Below are 21519 nucleotides of genomic sequence, written 5' to 3' on the forward strand. Positions count from 1 at the left end.
TGTAGCCTTTTCTGTAGCCTGTCAACTATGTGTCTGTCTATCCCTGTTCTCTCCTCTCCGCACAGGCCATACAAACGCTTCACACGGCGTGGCTGCTGCCTCTCTAATCTGGTGGTCCCTGCGCACACGACCCACGTGGAGTTCCAGGTCTCCGGTAGCCTCTGGAACTGCCGTTCTGCAGCCAACAAGGCAGAGTCCATCTCAGCCTATGCCACCCTCCAGTCCCTCGACTTCTTGGCGCTGACGGAAACATGGATTACCACAGAAAACACTGCTACTCCTACTGCTCTTTCCTCGTCTGATCATGTGTTCTCGCATACCCCGAGAGCATCTGGTCAGCGCGGCGGTGGCACAGGAATCCTCATCTCTCCCAAGTGGACATTCTCTCTTTTCCCCCTGACCCATCTGTCTATCTCCTCATTTTAATTCCATGCTGTCACAGTCACTAGCCCATTCAAGCTTAACATCCTTGTCATTTATCGCCCTCCAGGTTCCCTTGGAGAGTTCAATGAGCTTGACGCCTTGATAAGTTCCTTTCCTGAGGATGGCTCACCCCTCACAGTTCTGGGTGACTTTAACCTCCCTACGTCTGCCTTTGACTCATTTCTCTCTGCCTCCTTCTTTCCACTCATCTTTCCACTGCCACCTCTCTACATTCTCTTCCTCCGTTTCTGCTGCTAAAGCCACTTTCTACCACTCTAAATTTCAAGCCTCTGCCTCTAACCCTAGGAAGCTCTTTGCCACCTTCTCCTCCCTGCTGCTTGCTGCCTTCTCCTCCTCCTCCCCCTCCCTCCTCCCTCTCTGTGGATGACTTCGTCAACCATTTTGAAAAGAAGGTTGACGACATCTGATCCTCATTTATTAAGTCAAATGACACCGCTGGTCCTGCTCACACTGCCCTACCCTATGCTTTGACTTCTTTCTCCCCTCTCTCTCCAGATGAAATCTTGCGACTTGTGACGGCCGGCAGCCCAACCACCTGCCCGCTTGACCCTATCCCCTCTCTTCTCCAGACCATTTCCGGAGACCTTCTCCATTACCTCACCTCGCTCATCAACTCATCCTTGTCCGCTGGCTATGTCCCTTCTATCTTCAAGAAAGCAAGAGTTGCACCCCTCCTCAAAAAACCTACACTCGATCCCTCCGATGTCAACAACTACAGACCAGTATCCATTCTTTCTATTCTCTCCAAAACTCTTGAGCGTGCTGTCTATTGCCAACTATCCTGCTATCTCTCTCAGAATGACCTTCTTGATCCAAACCAGTCAGGTTTCAAGACTGGTCATTCAACTGAGACTGCTCTTCTCTGTGTCACGGAGGCTCTCCGCACTGCTAAAGCTAACTCTCTCTCCTCTGCTCTCATCCTTCTAGACCTATCTGCTGCCTTTGATACTGTGAACCATCAGATCCTCCTCTCCACCCTCTCCGAGTTGGGCATCTCCGGCGCGGCTCACTCTTGGATTGCGTCCTACCTGGCAGGTCGCTCCTACCAGGTGGCGTGGCTAGAATCTGTCTCCGCACCACGTTCTCTCACCACTGGTGTCCCCCAGGGCTCAGTTCTAGGCCCTGTCCTATTCTCTCTATACACCAAGTCACTTGGCTCTGTCATATCCTCACATGGTCTCTCCTATCATTGCTACGCAGACGACACACAATTAATCTTCTCCTTTCCCCCTTCTGATAACCAGGTGGCGAATCACATCTCTGCATGTCTGGCAGACATATCAGTGTGGATGTCAGATCACCACCTCAAGCTGAACCTTGGCAAGACGGAGCTGCTCTTCCTCCCGGGGAAGGACTGCCCGCTCCATGATCTAGCCATCACGGTTGACAACTCTGTTGTGTCCTCCTCCCAGAGTGCAAAGAACCTTGGCGTGACCCTGGACAACACCCTGTCGTTCTCCGCTAACATCAAAGCGGTGACCCGATCCTGTAGGTTCATGCTCTACAACATTCGCAGAGTATGACCCTACCTTACACAGGAAGCGGCACAGGTCCTAATCCAGGCACTTGTCATCTCCCGTCTGGATTACTGCAACTCGCAGTTGGCTGGGCTCCCTGCCTGTGCCATTAAACCCCTACAACTCATCCAGAACGCTGCAGCCCGTCTGGTGTTCAACCTTCCTAAGTTCTCTCACGTCACCCCGTTCATCCGCACACTCCACTGGCTTCCAGTTGAAGCTCGCATCTGCTACAAGACCATGGTGCTTGCCTACGGAGCTGTGAGGGGAACGTCACCTCCTTTCCTTCAGGCTCTGATCAGTCCCTACACCCAAACGAGGACATTGCGTTCTTCCACCTCTGGCCTGCTGGTCCCCCTACCTCTGCGGAAGCACAGTTCCCACTCAGCCCAGTCAAAACTGTTCGCTGCTCTGGCACCCCAATGGTGGAACAATCTCCCTCACGACGCCAGGACAGCGGAGTCACTGACCACCTTCCGGAGACACTTGAAACCCTACCTCTTTAAGGAATACCTGGGATAGTATAAAAGTAATCCTTCTACCACCCCCACAAAAATAAAAAAATAAAAATAATAATAATAATAATAAAAACATTACAAAAATTAAAAAATAATTGTAAAGTGGTTGTCCCACTGGCTATCATAAGGTGAATGCACCAATTTGTAAGTCACTCTGGATAAGAGCGTCTGCTAAATGACGTACATTTTAATTTACTAAAGTGTTGCCTTTATTTTGGCAATTACCTGTAAAATGGACGGAGATGTATCGTTCGAGTCTAAACAAAATGGAATATAACGTTGCGGATAAAGTTCATAATGACACAATTTCATGTGTACAACATCTAAAGACCTGCATCACTATACTGAGAGCTTTGACGTTTCTAAAATGATGTATTTGAGTGTTTCTGGAGCATTAAAATATATATATATATATATATATATATATATATATATATATATATATATATACATATATATATATATATATATTCGGGGCCACGTAATACACAACGAGGATGAGGAAGTGATTTGCTGTTTGGGGTAAGTTTCTCTAAAACATGTGAAAACACTAAAAAGGTGTCTTGACCTTTCTCTAACATGTAAGTTACATAAAAAATAGATATTTGATTGTAAAAAAGAAAACTTCTCCTTTAACTGACTTTAACTGACTTGTCCGGAAGGGCCAGTACAGATCCGAACGCGACAGCTGCAGTAGAGAGAAATGTTATAACCTATGCTGCTGCTCTTGCTTTTTACGAGAGTGGAGCGTGGCACGTGAATCTTGTTGTTGGCCAATCATAAGTCATCAAAGCAGCAATAATAATAGAGCCTCCATCTGTAGCAAAATGTAGAAGATATCTTATCAATGGAAGATGGAATTTAAAATGACGGAATTAAAGTTAAAGGAGAAGGATAGGCTACAACGTCCAAGATCCAACCGGTAGGCTGCTACTTAATATTCTGAATGGAGTTGTTGTTATTTGCAACTGTAGGATGAGATAGCTCATGCACTGAAGCCTCAATTAGCCTAGCTACCTAACATTAGCTCGCTTAACTAGCTTCTCCTGGTTTGATGCAGTCAAGACAGGTACTATGTAATCATATTTGATGATAATTAAACTAGCTATGGCAGCTAGTCTACTATAGCGCGAGTCGGCTTGGTTGCTGTCTCTCGTCTCTCCCTCCCTGCTCCCCGTGTCACAGTCACCCGCCTGCTAGAGCGACACCTCTCTCTCCCTCCTCTCCACTTTATCAGCTCCGGTTAATTAAGTAGCTTAAAAAATGACTTTTCTGCTGCTACACTCACTCCGATCGGGTCTGGATCCGACCAGGTCTATACAGAACGGGTCTCTCTCTCTCTCTCTCTCTCTCTCTCTCTCTCTCTCTCTCTCTCTCTCTCTCTCTCTCTCTCTCTCTCTCTCTCTCTCTCTCTCTCTCTCTCTCTCTCTCTCTCTCTCTCTCTCTCTCTCTCTCTCTCTCTCTCCCTCCCTCTTCCCCCCCCCCCCCCCCCTCTCTCTCTCTCTCTCTCTCTCTCTCTGGGGCTATTTGGTGAAGGGGCTGTTTGGTAAGGAGGTAAAAATAATATGAAAAAAATCCCTGCCACCAATATCCACTTCCTATTCAGTATCAACTCATTATGGAGCTGCAATATCCTGTTTTCACACATACTGTATTTATTGTTAGTGTTGACCCCCTAATCTCCCGTTGACATCAGACGCGGAACAGATGTGTACTGCCGCTCTGGCAGCCACCGAGGTAATTATGAATGGAGCCTGCATCGCATTAGCACCGGAAATGACTTGTGAATGACTGATTTCAATAACACCCACCACCACGGTGCACATCTCCAAACGACACCAACCTCCACCATAAGCGAGTGACTCACGCCCAACCCTGTCCCCCAATGCACCACTACCCCTCTCTCTACCCACGAACCCCTGCCAGGATCTGAACCTAGGACCTATGACAGGACTGCTAGTTCCCCATCACTCACAGTGGAGGTAGAGGGGATGGGATTGGAGGTGGGGGTCGCTTCCCTGGTGTGGTATTTGATCAAGACTAAACACAGTTGTCAGTGAAGAGACAGTAGATGTAGTGGTATGGTGGAACTAGCACAGTAGGAGGTCCGAGGTCATGATGGGGCTGATGTAGGTAGAAGGTGAGCACAAACATCCAACAGTAGAAAACTGAATGCTTTCAAGGTAGTTCCAAATCAAATCAAAGTTTATTGGTCGCTTACACAGATTTGCAGATGTTATCGCAGGTACAGTGAAATGCTTATGTTTAGCAGTAATATCTAGCAATACAATAACCAAAGGGAACACTTAAACAACACAATGTAACTCCAAGTCAATCACACTTCTGTGAAATCAAACTGTCCACTTAGGAAGCAACACTGATTGACAATACATTTCACATGCTGTTGAGCAAATGGAATAGACAACAGGTGGAAATTATAGGCAATTAGCAAGACACCCCCAATAAAGGAGTGGTTCTGCAGGTGGTGACCACAGACCACTTCTCAGTTCCTATGCTTCCTGGCTGATGTTTTGGTCACTTTTGAATGCTGGCGGTGCTTTCACTCTAGTGGTAGCATGAGACGGAGTCTACAACCCACACAAGTGGCTCAGGTAGTGCAGCTCATCCAGGATGGCACATCAATGCGAGCTGTGGCAAGAAGGTTTGCTGTGTCTGTCAGCGTAGTGTCCAGAGCATGGAGGCGCTACCAGGAGACAGGCCAGTACATCAGGAGACGTGGAGGAGGCCGTAGGAGGGCAACAACCCAGCAGAAGGACTGCTACCCCAAGGAGGAGCAGGAGGATCACTGCCAGAGCCCTGCAAAATGACCTCCAGCAGGCCACAAATGTGCATGTGTCTGCTCAAACGGTCAGAAACAGACTCCATGAGTGTGGTATGAGGGCCCGACATCCACAGGTGGGGGTTGTGCTTACAGCCCAACACCGTGCAGGACGTTTGGCATTTGCCAGAGAACACCAAGATTGGCAAATTCGCCACTGGCGCCCTGTGCTCTTCACAGATGAAAGCAGGTTCACACTGAGCACATGTGACAGACGTGACAGAGTCTGGAGACGCCGTGGAGAACGTTCTGCTGCCTGCAACACCCTCCAGCATGACCGGTTTGGCGGTGGGTCAGTCATGGTGTGGGGTGGCATTTCTTTGAGGGGCCGCACAGCCCTCCATGTGCTCGCCAGAGGTAGCCTGACTGCCATTAGGTACCGAGATGAGATCCTCAGACCCCTTGTGAGACCATATGCTGGTGCGGTTGGCCCTGGGTTCCTCCTAATGAAAGACAATACTAGACCTCATGTGGCTGGAGTGTGTCAGCAGTTCCTGCAAGAGGAAGGCATTGATGCTATGGACTGGCCCGCCCGTTCCCCAGACCTGAATCCAATTGAGCACATCAGGAACATCATGTCTCGCTCCATCCACCAACGCCACGTTGCACCACAGACTGTCCAGGAGGTGGTGGATGCTTTAGTCCAGGTCTGGAAGGAGATCCCTCAGGAGACCATCCACCACCTCATCAGGAGCATGCCCAGGCGTTGTAGGGAAGTCATACAGGCACGTGGAGGCCACACACACTACTGAGCCTCATTTTGACTTGTTTTAAGGACATTACATCAAAGTTGGATCAGCCTGTAGTGTGGTTTTCCACTTTAATTTTGAGTGTGACTCCAAATCCAGACCTCCTTTATCAGACCTAATGATACATTTGATTTCCATTGATAATTTTTGTGTGATTTTGTTGTCAGCACATTCAACTATGTAAAGAAAAAAGTATTTAATAAGATTATTTCATTCATTCAGATCTAGGATGTGTTATTTTAGTGTTCCCTTTATTTTTTTTGAGCAGTGTAGATACAAATGTGTGCTAGGGCTGGTTGAGCCACTGCATTTCCCTACTATGCTCTGTTCTTTCAAAACCATCTCAAGGTTAGCGAGCCTGTGAGTCTGACAGCTCTCTCCTCTCCTCACCCCTGAGGTGGCATAATTTACACCCAGAAGAGAAAGGAGGTCTATCTTGGCCTGAGATCCAGAAGAGAAGCACACGGCCCTGAGCTCTGAGCTCCCCACTTTCCTCTAAATCAATAGCCCTTTCTTAACTAAAACAAAATCTACTTCTCGCTCCAGTGAGTTTTACCCTGCCTGCCATTTTTCTTCTTCTATTGGATAGTGTTGTTCCCCCAGTGTATGCTGTGACAGATGTACGTTTCCGTGATTGTATCTAGCGCCTCCTGTTAATCCTTACCAACTAATGTCAGCTTAACCTTTTCACGCGTGAGTTGCAAATATCTCTAACGGATGCCCCAGCGTGAGTTTTTTTATGCACGTGATGTCAGAATGCATTCACTGTTCCAAAATGTGATTGGCTTTACTGAGCCTGACAAATTTCTCTCTTCAAAGAGAGCCCAAGCACTTCCCCAGTGTTTCCGCAGATCAAGTATGCAGACATTTGCGCAGTCTTGCAAACTTTTTTTCTGGGCTGGTGTTCGCATTGCCTTCATTGTTGTTTTGGACATGTGTGCGTTCCTATCAAAGTAAGTGCCTTATACCCTCCCCTCCTACACCTTATCTGTGTATCGTGTTGTCGTTTCTACTGTAGCATTCAGTATGTATGTATGGAGCATAATGTATTTACAGTTTTATTCACGTTTTCAAGTACTGGTGACAAATCACGCATTCCGATTATTGCATAGATTGTAATGCCACCTATGATGTGTGTAAAATACTTTTTTGAGGGTTGTACTGATTATGATGAGCTAATGCTAAGCTATTTGCCAGCTATGTTTGGCGCCATGTTTGTTGACATTATACAATGCATTCTGGGTGTCACGTAAATGTCTGTCAGACCAAACATGTTATAACAAAATGAGGTGAAGGAATGGTTCACTCATCTTTCGAGTAAACTTCCAGAAGTGAATGAAGGGAAGTGAATGATGGTCGATGACACACCCCCTTCAACATGCATTCTGTAAACAGACCAAACTCATTTTGTCTCCTCTTCTTATCTTTGGTTGACGCGAAAAAACAAACATGGAGACGCGCACAAACTACCCATGTGATGAATTGTAAATAGTAATTCCTATTAGCTAATTCATATTGTGGTTTCTGTCATCCGAGAGTTAGCTAAATATGACCGCTTGTGTTACATCAATCTTTCCTCAGTTAGCGCTAGGACTAATGTAGCCTACATTTTCCGGTTTGGATGATTGTGTTATGCTGTCGCTACTTCTGTGAATGTCTGAACATTGCATCCAAAAATAAACTGGTCACATTCAGGACATAACCTTGTAAGGACTGTGTTTGTGCAAAATGTTTCTGTGAAAAAACTGTGTGGCCAGCTCAAACGCTGACTGTTGCGTCAATCGAAACTGGACGTTCTAAATAAGCATTCTAATCACACCGGTTTGAGCGTACACTTCAGGGACCACTATAGAATGATCACACTTGTTTATTGGTATGTGTCAAAGGGTTAAGAAGTAATTTTTCTCTTAAATACCTGCAAAGCTGTTATTTAAACACACTACTCAGCTCACCACAGTTTTGTTCAACATGTAAGATCATGGCTACATTTAGGGGTAAATACTGAATACTCTAGTTAAGAAGTAATTTTTCTCTTAAATACCTGCAAAGCTGTTATTTAAACACACTACTCAGCTCACCACAGTTTTGTTCAACATGTAAGATCATGGCTACATTTAGGGGTAAATACTGAATACTCTAGTTTCTCCTTAATACATTATTTTCTAATCAAATGTAATCAAAACTGACATATTTCTGGCTTCACATTAGTTCAGAATTACAGTTAAAATATACCCAAATGAAAATCATTATTACCACAGATAACATTATTGCCAATCATTAAAGTTCACCATCAAAGGTATCCTTGCTTGTCAAGAAGTGATGAGGGCGAATAGATACTGTTTTCTTTATTTATCCTGATGGTCCTGACCTAACAAATGAACGGGACTTGAAAAGGGCTCCGGTAAAGCGCTGGAAATGAGGGGAGACAGACAGGAAGGGCCTGGTCCTTCTTAAGCACTACAGAGGGCCCATCCCCATCCCAGGACCTTTGAACACATTAATGTCCCTCCATCAGGGGCCAGACGCTGGGCTGCTGCCTAGGAGAGTGGCGTCAGCCTGGGGAGAGGGGGACCACCTTCACCCCTCTTTCCCTGTTTCCACACACCATACTGGGCCCGATCTGTAACTGCTCACTGTGTGCACCACACAACCCCTTCCATGTGAACTCTGGAACCCTGTGGAGTGAACTACCCCCAGCACACAAACCAGCCTTTCTCCTCTTAGTCAAACACAGGTCATCCATGTGACCTTGGTCGATATCATCCGAGTGCACAGAGGCACAAAAGGCAGTAGGGTCTGGAGTTAGAAGAGGATCCACATCAGATCAGTCACTTCACAGAGATTCTTCAAGGCTAATGTGTTTCAGACGCTGGTTAGTTAGCTGGAGCCATTTGCAACCTCTGTTGCTGAAATTGATTCAATATGGAGTGCCTGTTAAGGTGGTTGTAAAGAATTAGTCTGGGTATTTGGTAAAAGATCTTAAAAACACACAGGGCAGTCGTGACATGGGTTTCAATTTGGAAGCTATCCCCACAGGACGATGGAGCACCTTGAGAAATTCAATGTTATCCTCACACAAGCCCGCACACGCACAAACCATTGATTAACTGCATACACACTCTCGGGCTACTTGCAGAGCTGAAGAAGGATAAGAAAGCCAGGAGAAGGAAGAAGAAGAAGATTATGATGATGATGATGATGATGATGATGATGAAGAAGATGATGATAAAGAACAACTTACCGTGAGGGCGAGGAGTTTGCCGTAGGTCAGGTGTGCTGGGATGTGGTCTGGCTTGGCTCTCAGGGACTCTCTGTACCAGTGCTCGGCATCGGTCAGCTTGTTCAGTCTCATGTAGGCCTCTCCTGCGAGGGGAAGTGAGGGGTCGGGTCAAGGGTCAGAAGTTAAGGAACCACACGTCTTCCCATTGACTCACTAAGGAATTCAATGACAGCGAGGGCAGTCATCCAGAAAGGCCTGCCATGACTCCAGTGCACTTTGAAACCCGATACCAAACTCGTGTTTTATTAGCTAAAGGAACTTTTACTAGGACTAGGGTCAGGGACACACACATTACAACATTGCTCAGTGACAATCCTGTAAAAATAATAATCGAACTAAAGGTGGATTTTCAGATCCCCCATGTGTTTGTTAGATGGAGTTCTGTGGGAGGCCTAACGTACTTCAGAGAAGGAGAACAGGCCTGGGCCTGACTCCATCCTTTGCTATGACTGGCTTGAGCTGATTGTATGATATGAAGCTGATGACATGAGTAGAAACACCCTCACTGATCCTTCAGACATCATCTGATACCTGGTCCAGCCTTGAAGACAAAAAGGGTCCCTCTTTCTTTCTCTCTCCTGCCCTCACACGTAATATAAGAACGTTGACGACACAGTTGGGTAAATGTTTTTAATGTAATTATCGCAGGAATAATACAGGGACAGGGGACGTGACAGTGTTAGGTTTCACATGAACTTGTAACATGGTTAATTTTTCAATCCACACCCATGTCTCGGCAAGGAGTGCCAATTACGGGATGTGTAATCTAGACTAGCGGACTGAAGCTAGATAATACACTGAGGATTATGTCTAATAATTTCCACTGATAAGAAACTGGAGAGAAACAACAGGTGGCCAGGGGTGGACTGGGACAAAAATTCAGCCCTGGCATTTTAGCCACACCAGCCAACATTACCGCACCCCCCCCCCCACCCCCCTCCATACACTCTCCAAGTCCTCATAATGCAGTAAAGCTACCCTGAGAAGTTTGCATTTTTAGCACCAGAATAGTTTATCATTGGAAAATAATAGTTGATGTATTGTTTATGCTTCAGCTTCACTATTCCTTGAGAGGTGGTTTTATTTACTGCAAATAATATAATCAGTTATATAACCCAACTCACTTGAATCCAATTTGGCAAGGTTTTCAGTGACAAATGCAACACATCACATTTTCTGTCACTTTTACCTTACTTTCAGCATAATATAGTTTACTTGCTTTGCTTGTTCTTCCATTTTGGATGGCATACATGTGGTTACGACTGAGGATGTGTTGTTTTTAGTGCCATCAAACACCAGTCTCCAAAGTGCTAAATTGGCTGGCAGGTTGTACTTTTAGAGACCATCTGGGGTTTGAACTATGAAGGTCAATTAAAGTAGAGCGCTACATAAATGACAGTAATCTGGCCATGATAACTACAATATTTAGATAGCTGGTTAGCTAACTTACCCATCTAGTGAACATGGCCAGTAGTTGATCAACTGGACTTTTCTGACAGGTTAAAAATAGCTCTCTAGGGTCTGTCAGTGAATGACATAAAAATAGGAAAACTGTCCATTTCGAAATTGAACGTTGTGCATTGTACTTTTACAATTCTCAACAGCAGTAAGTTAAAATACTGAGTTTTTTAAGAAGGGACCCACGGTCAGTATTGATCCCGTTCTGGTTCCGGATCCGGAGCGCGGTCCACCAGTTGAGTATGGCTGCATTACACTATAGTACAGCAATTCTCAACTTTTACTGTACCAGTGAATGGTGAAACATAGTCCTCCTCCTTTTTTAACCAGCTCCTTTTAACCAGCTCATATTTAAGACAAATACAACATGTAAAAGCACCACTAGACATACAACTCACCACTATAACTGTGCCTCTGTTGCCTCTCTGTTGTGCTGTCTGTCTCTGCATCTTCTCTGCTGTCACTCTGTCTCTGTCTGTCTGTCCGTCTGTGCTTCTCCTTGTTCTCCTCTGTTGTCACTCTGTCTGTCACTCCTAAGTGTTATTTGCTATTACATATAGAGCCAACATATTAAGGAACTGGCAGTACATCTGTCTCTCTCTTTTCTTCCTGCCTCCACTGCACTCACATCTGAGTTGTCTCTGCTAAGCCTAGCATCCTTTCCCACAACATTGGTACCAGTGCTGGGCCCAGCAACATCCTAGTTGTCAATGAATAAACAAATGTATTAGATAAAGAAGAAAAATGACTGAATAATGCCTAATAGATGACCATTGGCTCATAATACCTTATGAAAGCCTAACTACACTGAACAAAAATATAAAGATAATATGCAACAATTTCAAAGATTTCACAGAGTAACAGTTCATATAAGGAAATCAGTCAATTGAAATAAATGCATTAGGCCCTAATCTACGGATTTCACGTGACTGGGAATACAGATATGCATCTGTTGGTCACAGATACCTTAACAAATTAGGTAGGGGCGTGGATCAGAAAACCAGTCAGTATCTGGTGTGACTACCATTTGCCTCATGCAGCGCAACACATCTGCTTCGCATAGAGTTGATCAGGCTGTTGATAGGCTGTTGATTGTGGCCTGTGGAATGTTGTCCCACTCCTCTTCAATGGCTGTACAAAGTTGCTGGATATTGGCGGGACCTGGAACATGCTGTCGTACACGTCGATCCAGAGCATCCCAAACATGCTCAATGGGTGACATGTCTGGTGAGTATGCAGGCCATGGAGGAACTGGGACATTTTCAGCTTCCAGGAATTGTGTCCAGATACTTGCGACATGGGGCCGTGCATTATCATGCTGAAACATGAGGTGATGGCGGTGGATGAATGGCACGACAATGGGCCTCAGCATCTCATCATGATATCTCTGTGCATTCAAATTGCCATCGATAAAATGCAATTGTGTTCGTTGTCCATAGTTTATGGTCAAGACCCTGGTGAGGATGACGAGTACGCAGATGAGCTTCCCTGAGACGGTTTGTGCAGAAATTCTTCAGTTGTGCAAACCCACAGTTTCATCAGCTGTCCAATTGCTGGTCTCAGACGATCCCGCAGGTGAAGAAGCCGGATGTGGAGGTCCTGGGCTGACGTGGTCTGTGGTTGTGAGGCCGGTTGGACGTACTGCCAAATTCTCTAAAACGACGGCGGAAGAGAAATTAATATTCTGTTATTTGGCAACAGCTCTGGTGGACATTCCTGCAGTCAGCATGCCAATTGCACACTTACTCAAAACTTGAGACATCTGTGGCATTGTGTTGTGTGACAAAACTTCACATTTTAGAGTGGCTTTTTATTGTCCACAGCACAAGGTGCACCTGTGTAATGATCGCGCTGTTTAATCAGCTTCTTGATCTGCTAAATGACTAAAATGTAAATGTAAAATGCCACACCTGTCAGGTGGATGGATTATATTGGCAAAGGAGAAATGCTCACTAACAGGGATGTAAACAAATTTTGTAAAATGTTTTAGAGAAATAAGTATTTTGTGCATATCGAACATTTCTGGGATCTTTTATTTCAGCTTATGAAACATGAACCAACACTTTACATGTTGCGTTTATATTTTTGGTCAGTGTATATTACAAATATAAGTGCCTGGCTGCCATACATGTCTCCCCTATCCTAAGGGTTAATTACTATTACATACCGTGCCTTCAGAAAGTATTCACACCCCTTGACTTTTTCCACATTTTGTTGTGTTACAAAGTGGGATTAAAATGGATTTAATTGTCATTTTTTGTCAACAATCTACACAAAATTCGGAACATTTGTAAAAAAAAAAAAAAAATCATGAAACATAAAACACTAATATATCTTGATTAAATAAGTATTCAACCCCCCGGGTCAATACATGTTAGAATCACCTACGGTAGCAATTACAGCTCTGAGACCTTCTGGGTAAGTCTCTAAAAAGAGCTTTCCACACCTGGATTGTGCAACATTTGCACATTATTAAAAAAGAAAAATATTCTATGTCTGTCAAATTGGTTGTTGACCATTGCTAGACAACCATTTTCAGGTCTTGCCATAGATTTTCAAGCAGATTTAAGTCAAAACTGTAACACTGTCTTCTTGGAAAGCAACTCCAGTGTAGATTTGGCATTGGTGTTTTAGGTTATTGTCCTGATGAAAGGTGAATTCATCTCCCAGTGTCTGGTGGAAAGTAGACTGAACCAGGTCTTCCTCTAGGAATTTGCTTCTGCTTAGCTCTATTCCGTTTCTTTGTATCCTGAAAAACTCCCCAATCCTTAACGATTACAAGCATACCCATAACATGGTGCAGCCACCACTATGTTTGAAATTATGGAGAGTGGTACTCAGTAATGTGTTGTATTGGATTTGCCCCAAACATAACACTTTGTATTCAGGACAAAAAGTTAATTGCTTTCCAATATTTTGTGCAACATTACTTTAGTGCCTTGTTGCAAACAGGATGTATGTTTTGGAATATTTTTTTTCTGTACAGGCTTCCTCCTTTTCGCTCTGTCAATTAGGTTAGTATTGTGGAGTAACTACAATGTTGTTGATCCATCCTCAGTTTTCTCCTATCACCGCCATTTAACTCTGTAACTGTTTTAAAGTCAGCATTGGCCTCATGGTGAAATCTCTGAGCGTTTTTGTTCTTCTCCGGCAACTGATTTAGGAAGAATGCCTGCATCTTTGTAGGGACTGGGTGTATTGATATACCATCCAAAGTGTAATTAACAACTTCACCATGCTCAAAGGGATAGTCAATGTCTGCTTTTTTTTTAACCAATAGGTGCCCGTCTTTGCGAGCCATTGGAAAACCTCTCTGGTCTTTGTGGTTGAATCTGTGTTTGAAATTCACTGCTCGACTGAGGGACCTTACAGATAACTGTACGTGTGAGGTAAAGAGATGCAGGAATGTCTACCAATGGCATGGCCATCTTTTTGTGAGAAATTACACTGGTCACTCAAAACATTTATAAAGTATTTATAAAGTATAAATAGCACTCACTTTAGATTGGAGACTGCAAAAATACTTTACTAATGATTAGTAAATGGTTTATTAATGTGGGAGAAATTTTATAAATAAATGCTGAACACAATTCATAAATGCCTTATAAATTGTTTATTATGGACCATTAAAATAAACGCCTTATAGATGACCATTGGCTTGTATAATACCTTATAACAGCCTAATTACATATTTCAAATTAGAGCATGCCATGTGTTCCCCCCTTCCCACTTAGCTAAGTGTTTAAATATTAGGCTACATATAATTCAATAGAAGAAAACAGAGAGCAAGAAGGAGAGAGAGAGACTGCCCATTCCTTAATGTTTTGGCTGTATAATACAGCCAATGGCTACATTAAAGAACTGGAAGTCTCTCTCGCTCCCTCTCTCTGTGTTTTATTCTGCTGAATTCAATATACAACCTTTTGTGTCATAGAATGATGCCGGGACTAGTTTATGTGGATATATTTCCAGCGTTGTGCTTCATTTGACAGTGCCGCGAGCGTGTGCGTATCTTTCTGCTAACAAGTGACGGGCCTTTCAGCGAATGAAATAGGCAGGACTTTCCAGCCTCCAATGGAGTTGGCTATGTAATGTTATCCAAACTCGTTACTACAAGCTCATAAACCCTCTCACTGGGCTGAAGAGACAGATTCAGAAGCAAATAAACATTGATAAAACAACTGAAATACACAGACAGTCCCTGAATTGACCTTAATTGTAATACATTATACTTGTGTTTAATAAAAAGCACTGTATAAATGTCTAGTAGATGGCTATTGCCTTTCCTATGTGTTATAAAAGCCAATCTAAAGACGTGTTAGGCTATATTGCAAGTAGCCTAGTGTCTAAATGTTCCCCCGAATCCCCCTTCCCTAATTAGCCTACTATAGCAGGCATGAAATATATTTCATACAATATACAGCCAAAATATTAGGCCTAACTGGCAGCAGAAGGCTACATGATCTGTGTCAGTGTGAGTGAGGTTTTTCTCTGTTTGCTTCCTACCTCGACTACATCACTGTCCACTGCTGCAGAGGCTGTCATTTCTGTCATTTTTCACAGACACAGTACTCGGCCCTGCAGAACCAGAACTTTTAGCAAATACAGGGCATTCGGAAAGTATTCAGACCCCTTCCCTGTTTTTACATTTTGTAACGTTACAGCCTTATTCTAAAATGGATACAATTATTTTTTTTCTCATCAATCTACACACAATAACCCATAGTGACATAGTGAAAACAGGTTTTTACATTTTACATTTACATTTTAGTCATTTAGCAGACGCTCTTATCCAGAGTGAGCATACATTTATTATTTTTTTTATTTGTCATACTGGCCCCCCGTGGGAATCAAACCCACAACCCTGGCGTTGCAAACGCCATGCTCTACCAACTGAGCTACATCCCTGCTGGCCATTCCCTCCCCTACCCTGGACGACGCTGGGCCAATTGTGCGCCGCCCCATGGGTCTCCCGGTCACGGCCAGCTACGACAGAGCCTGGATTCGAACCAGGATCTCTAGTGGCACAACTAGCACTGCGATGCAGTGCCAATCCCCCGACCTCAACCCAATTGAGATGGTTTGGGATGAGTCGGACGGCAGAGTGAAGGAAAAGCAGCCAACAAGTGCTCAGCATATGTGGGAACTCCTTCAAGATGCCAAGAGTGTGCAAAGCTGTCATCAAGGCAAAGGGTGGCTTTTGAAGAATCTCAAATATAAAATATATTTTGATTTGTTTAACACTTGTTTTGGTTACTACATGATTCCATTTGTGTTATTTCATAGTTTTGTTGTCTTCACTTTTATTCTACAATGTAGCAAATAGTAAATATTAAGAAAAACCCTTGAATGAATAGGTGTGTACAAACTTTTGACTGGTACTGTATAAAAAAAACCCAACTGAAATACCTTATTAACATAAGTATTCAGACCCTTTGCTATGAGACTCGAAATTGAGCACAGGTGCATCCTGTTTCCATTGATCATCCTTGAGATGTTTCTACAACTTGATTGGAGTCCACCTGTGGCAAATTCATTTGATTGGACATGATTTGGAAAGGCACACACTTGTCTATATAAGGTCCCAGAGTTGACAGTGCATGTCAGAGCAAAAACCAAGCCATGAGGTCGAAGGAATTGTCCGTAGAGCTCAGAGACAGGATTGTGTCGAGGCACAGATCTGGGGAAGGGTACCAAAACATGTCTGCAGCATTGAAGGTCCCCAAGAACACAGTGGCCTCCATCATTCTTAAATGGAAGAAGTTTGGAACCACCAAGACTCTTCCTAGAGCTGGCCGCCCGGCCAAACTGAGCAATAGGGGGAGAAGGGCCTTGGTCAGGGAGGTGACCAAGAACCTGATGGTCACTCTGACAGAGCTCCAAAGTTCCTCTGTGGAGATGGGAGAACCTTCCAGAATGACAACTATCTCTGCAGCACTCCAACAATCAGGCATTTTATGGTAGTGGCCAGATGGAAGCCGATCCTCAGTAAAAGGCACATGACAGCCTGCTTGGAGTTTGCCAAAAGGCACCTAAAGACCATGAGAAACCAAGATTGAACTCTTTGGCCTGAATGCCAAGCGTCACGTCTGGAGGAAACCTGGCACCATCCCTATGGTGAAGCATGGTGGTGGCAGCATCATGCTGTGGGGATGATTTTCAGCAGCAGGGACTGGGAGACTAGTCAGGATCGAGGAAAAGATTAACGGAGCAAAGTACAGAGAGATCCTTGATGAAAACCTGCTCCAGAGCGCTCAGAACCTCAGACTGGGGCGAAGGTTTACCTTCCAACAGGACAACGACCCTAAGCACACAGCCAAGACAATGCAGGAGTGGCTTCGGTACAAGTCTCTGAATGTCCTTGAGTGGCCCAGACAGAGCCCGGACTTGAACCCGATCAAACATCTCTAGAGAGACCTGAAAATAGCTGTGCAGCAACGCTCCCCATCCAACCTGACAGAGCTTGAGAGGATCTGCAGAGAAGAATGGGAGAAATTCCCAAAATTTTACAAATACATCCCAAGAAGACTCAAGGCTGTACTCGCTGCCAAAGGTGCTTCAACAAAGTACTGAGTAAAGGGTTGAACACTTAAGTAAATGTGATATTTCAGTTTTATTTTTAATACATTTGCAAAACCTGTTTTTGCTTTGTCATTATGCGGTATTGTTTGTAGATTGATGAATGGAAAAAACGATTTAATACATTTTAGAATAAGGCTGTAATGTAACAAAATGTGGAAAAAGTCAAGGGATCTGAATACTTTCCAAAGCCGGACTCACTCTCCTTGATGACGTGCTTTTGACTTTGAATGTGAATCAGCTCAGCCAACCAGAAAACCGTGCCGGACGATTTTGGTAGGGGGACTGGCCATTGCCCACTGGTCAGCCAAATGCTCAATATAAATTATTATGACAACAGAGAAATAGCGCAAAAGTCATTTTAAAAAACAGGCCCATGGGCTGCCGGCTGTGTCATAATTAAAAATACATAATTATATACACTACATCAGTGGTTCCCAAACTTTTCGATTACAGTACCGTCAACTGAATTTTGCTCTGCCCAGAGTACCTAGTGCATTTTACCAGTAGGCCTATGGTCTCATGAGTCTTCTCAAGTACCCCCCGTGGATAGGCCAAGTACCCCCAGGGGTCCTAGTACCCCTGGTTGGGAACCACTGCACTACATGTCCAAAAGTATGTGGACACCTGCTCGAACTTCTCATTCCAAAATCATGGGCATTAATATGGAGTTGGTCCCCCCTTTGCTGCTATAACAGCCTCCACTCTTCTGGAAAGGCTTTCAACTAGATGTTGGAACATTGTTGCGGAATTGCTTCCATTCAGCCACAAGAGCATTAGTGAGGTTGAGCACTGATGTTGGGCGATTAGGCCTGGCTCGCAGTCGGCGTTCCAATTCATCCCAAAGGTGTTTGATGGGGTTGATGTCAGGACTCTGTGCAGGCCAGTCACGTTCGTCAACACCGACCTTGACAAACCATTTCTGTATAGACCTTGCTTTGTGCATGGGGGCATTGTCATGTTGAAACAGGAAAGGGCCTTCCCCTAACTGTTGCCACAAAGTTGGAAGCACAGAATCATCTAGAATGTAATTGTATGCTGTAGTGTTAAGATTTCCCTTCAGTGGAACTAAGGGGCCTAGCGCGAACCATGAAAAACAGCCCCAGACCATTATTCCTCCTCCACCAAACTTTACAGTTGGCACTATGCATTCGGGCAGGTAGTATTCTCCTGGTATCCGCCAAACCCAGATTATTCCGTCGGACTGCCAGATGGTGAAGAGTGACTCATCACTCCAGAGAACGTGTTTCCACTGCTCCAGAGTCCAATGGCGGCAAGCTTTACACCACTCCAGCCGACGCTTGGCATTGCGCATGGTGATCTTAGGCTTGTGTGCAGCTGCTCGGCCATGGAAACCCAATTCATGAAGCTCCCGACGAACAGTTCTTGTGCTGACGTTGTTTGAAGAGGCAGTTTGGAACTCGGTAGTGAGTGTTGCAACCGAGGACAGACGATTTTTACGCGCTACGTGCTTCAGCACTCAGCGGTCCGTTTTGTGAGCTTGTGTGGCCTACCACTTCGCGGCTGCACCGCTGTTGCTCCTAGACGTTTTCACTTCACAATAATATCACTTACAGTTGACCGGGGCAGCTCTAGCAGGGCAGAAATTTGACGAACTGGCTTGTTGGAAAGGTGGTATCCTATGACAGTACCACGTTGAAAGTCACTGAGCTCTTCAGTAAGGCCATGTGCTCGATTTTATACACCTGTCAGCAACGGATGTGGCTCAAATAGCCAAATCCACTCATTTGAAGGGGTGTCCACATACTTTTGTATATATTGTGTATTTTTGGGTCAATGTTGACCAGCCCACCCAACTAAAAGTTGCCAGAATTGCCAGACGGCCAATCTGCCCATGCAGGTGGCTGGTGATGAATGCTGACCCGCTGACCTCAGACAATCAACAGACGTCCCCGTGTTATTCATTAGCAATGGCTTGTAATGTACGCTTAATATACCCTTAAATACAGGGTACTCAAGCATGTAAGTGGTACCAAATATAAGACCCCATTTTAATTTTTGCTCATGATAAGGATCAGAGTTTGGGAAGTCTTTTGTAAAACAGTATATCAAGTATAGAAGGAAAGTCAGCTTAATGTTAGAATAGATATCTTTCAAACTGTTTTCCATCAGCACAAACTTTTTTTCCTTTTACATCAGATGTGAGATCCTGTATGTCCTAGTTGGGTTACAGAATCCCTAGACTTAATAAATGTCCTTGTCAGCAGCTAATATAATACTGTTTATCGACTGTTATGATTATGATAAGGGCAATATGAATAGCTTAATCTATATACATATTTGTCAGACATGGTGTAATGTAGAGCTGGTAACAGCAACGCTTTGTGCCTTTCTAGCCAACCATCAGATTCAGAAGGAGCTCTGTGAGGGAGCACAGACATGGACATAAAATTCGAAGTGACACAAATTCCAAGGACTTGAAAACCACCTATAGTGGAACATTCCATTGCGCAGTTGAGAGGAGGGGGGTGTGGCAGATTAAGACCCAACTTTGACCCAGACAGCCATGTAAACTTCACAAAGTTGCCAGAAATATGGGAAAATGCTGTGCCACTCAACCGCCCACATTTCTTACAGCTTTCAAACTGTGAGAGGTGATTTGGTCAACAATTTGACATAATCTCAGCACCTCTGTCAAGCTGAATTTGACTCCATTGGTGAATGTACTGTAATTGGGGGGCTTGCTGGAATTCAGCAAGAGAGTGCGAGTGAGAGTGAGAGACGGAGGGAGGGAGAGAAAGAGAGAGAGAGAGAGAGAGATGGATGGATGGATGGAGGAAGAGAGAGAGGGATGGATGGAGGAAGAGAGAGAGAGAGAGTGCCACAGAGGGAGCGAAGGCTGATTGAGACTTGGCCATTGACTGACAAGAGTGAGAGTGCAATCGGGGGTCACTTGAAATGAAATATTATTGTTTTTTGCAATCAAAAGTCACAACTCAGTCTGCAGCTGCTTTCACATGACTGTAACACAAGGAGCGTGGTTATTATTGCAGTGGAAAGCAAATTAACTGCGTTAACGCGCTGTGGAAACCTCAACATTGGGGCCTCAATGGGTGTGTTGAGCTGCTGCCACACACCCCGACTTTGATGCCGGTTTGCGTATCTTAGAAAAAAAGATTTATAAGACGTTATGAAAACAGAGCACCTTTAAAACCAACGGCCTTAGGCAGAGTCTACCCTCCGAAACCAGGCTAATTTGTAATGCTTACTGTAAGCCTAGCTCAGCAGACAAGCTCAAGACCCTGGCCACAATCAATACAATTCAATCCTGTGACCCTTCAGGTGGAATAAAGTTAAACAAACTCAGGCAGAAGTGCATGGACCCAAGCTAACAACCAACAGCTGACACAATGGTTACAAATATACTACCACACTTCCAAATGAAACACACATTCACTTGTATTCCAATCTTCCAATCTTCTATTCAATTTTATTATTATTTTTTCACAAAAAAATAACAGCTTGTGTGTTTTGTTCGAGAGAAAGAGAATTGCCACTTACCCATCATGTTATAGAGGCTCTGAGGTGCAAATTGTCTTGGCATTTTCTGTACTGCTTCTTTATACACCGAGAGGGCCTCCTATGGATAATAAAACAAAAGGAACCATCCATTAGGCACGAGGGCCCAACCAGGCCGGGGCCACAAGTAATTTCTCTACTGCAGTGTGGAATCAGGGGTCACTAAGACGGTGAAGGAGAAAGGATCTATCATCTCAGTGACATGGCCAATCAGAGCGCTAGTGCAGTGTCACAAAGCCCCTCTCTCTCAGTCAGTGATTCCCCATAGGCTCTATTAGTGGGTATACTAGTGTAGAAGGCCAGTGGGTAGTGGAAGATTTCTCCTGACAATACACACATTTTAATGTTGTTAGTTCCATACTGTTTCCACAACTCAGACCCTGTGCTCTTTTAGACCTGTGTGTGTATGTTTGGTGTGTGTCAGTGGAGGCTGCTGAGGGGAGGACGGCTCGTAATATTGGCTGGAACGGCGTCAACGGAATGGTATCAACCACATGGAAACCACGTGCTTGATGTGTTTGATACCATTCCATTGATTCCATTCCAGCCATTATTATGAGCCGTCCTCACCTCAGCAGCCTCCACTGGTGTGTGT

The 21519-nt window shown here is 44.4% G+C and overlaps 1 protein-coding gene across 1 annotated transcript in view; it reads right to left on the reverse strand.

The window, feature by feature from the left end:
- The window catches only part of LOC311137366 (protein O-mannosyl-transferase TMTC2-like), a gene marked incomplete at its 5' end in the record, with an annotated part of 194745 nt that overhangs the window by 36974 nt on the left and 136252 nt on the right, over positions 1-21519 (reverse strand). The window contains 2 exons of the mRNA XM_084171814.1: positions 9309-9430; positions 20907-20985. Of these exons, the coding sequence (XP_084027940.1) occupies positions 9309-9430; positions 20907-20985 (201 nt within the window). The remainder of the gene's footprint in view (positions 1-9308; positions 9431-20906; positions 20986-21519) is intronic.

Source organism: Coregonus lavaretus (assembly GCF_964263955.1).
Source record: "Coregonus lavaretus genome assembly, chromosome: 11".
Lineage (NCBI taxonomy): Eukaryota > Metazoa > Chordata > Actinopteri > Salmoniformes > Salmonidae > Coregonus > Coregonus lavaretus.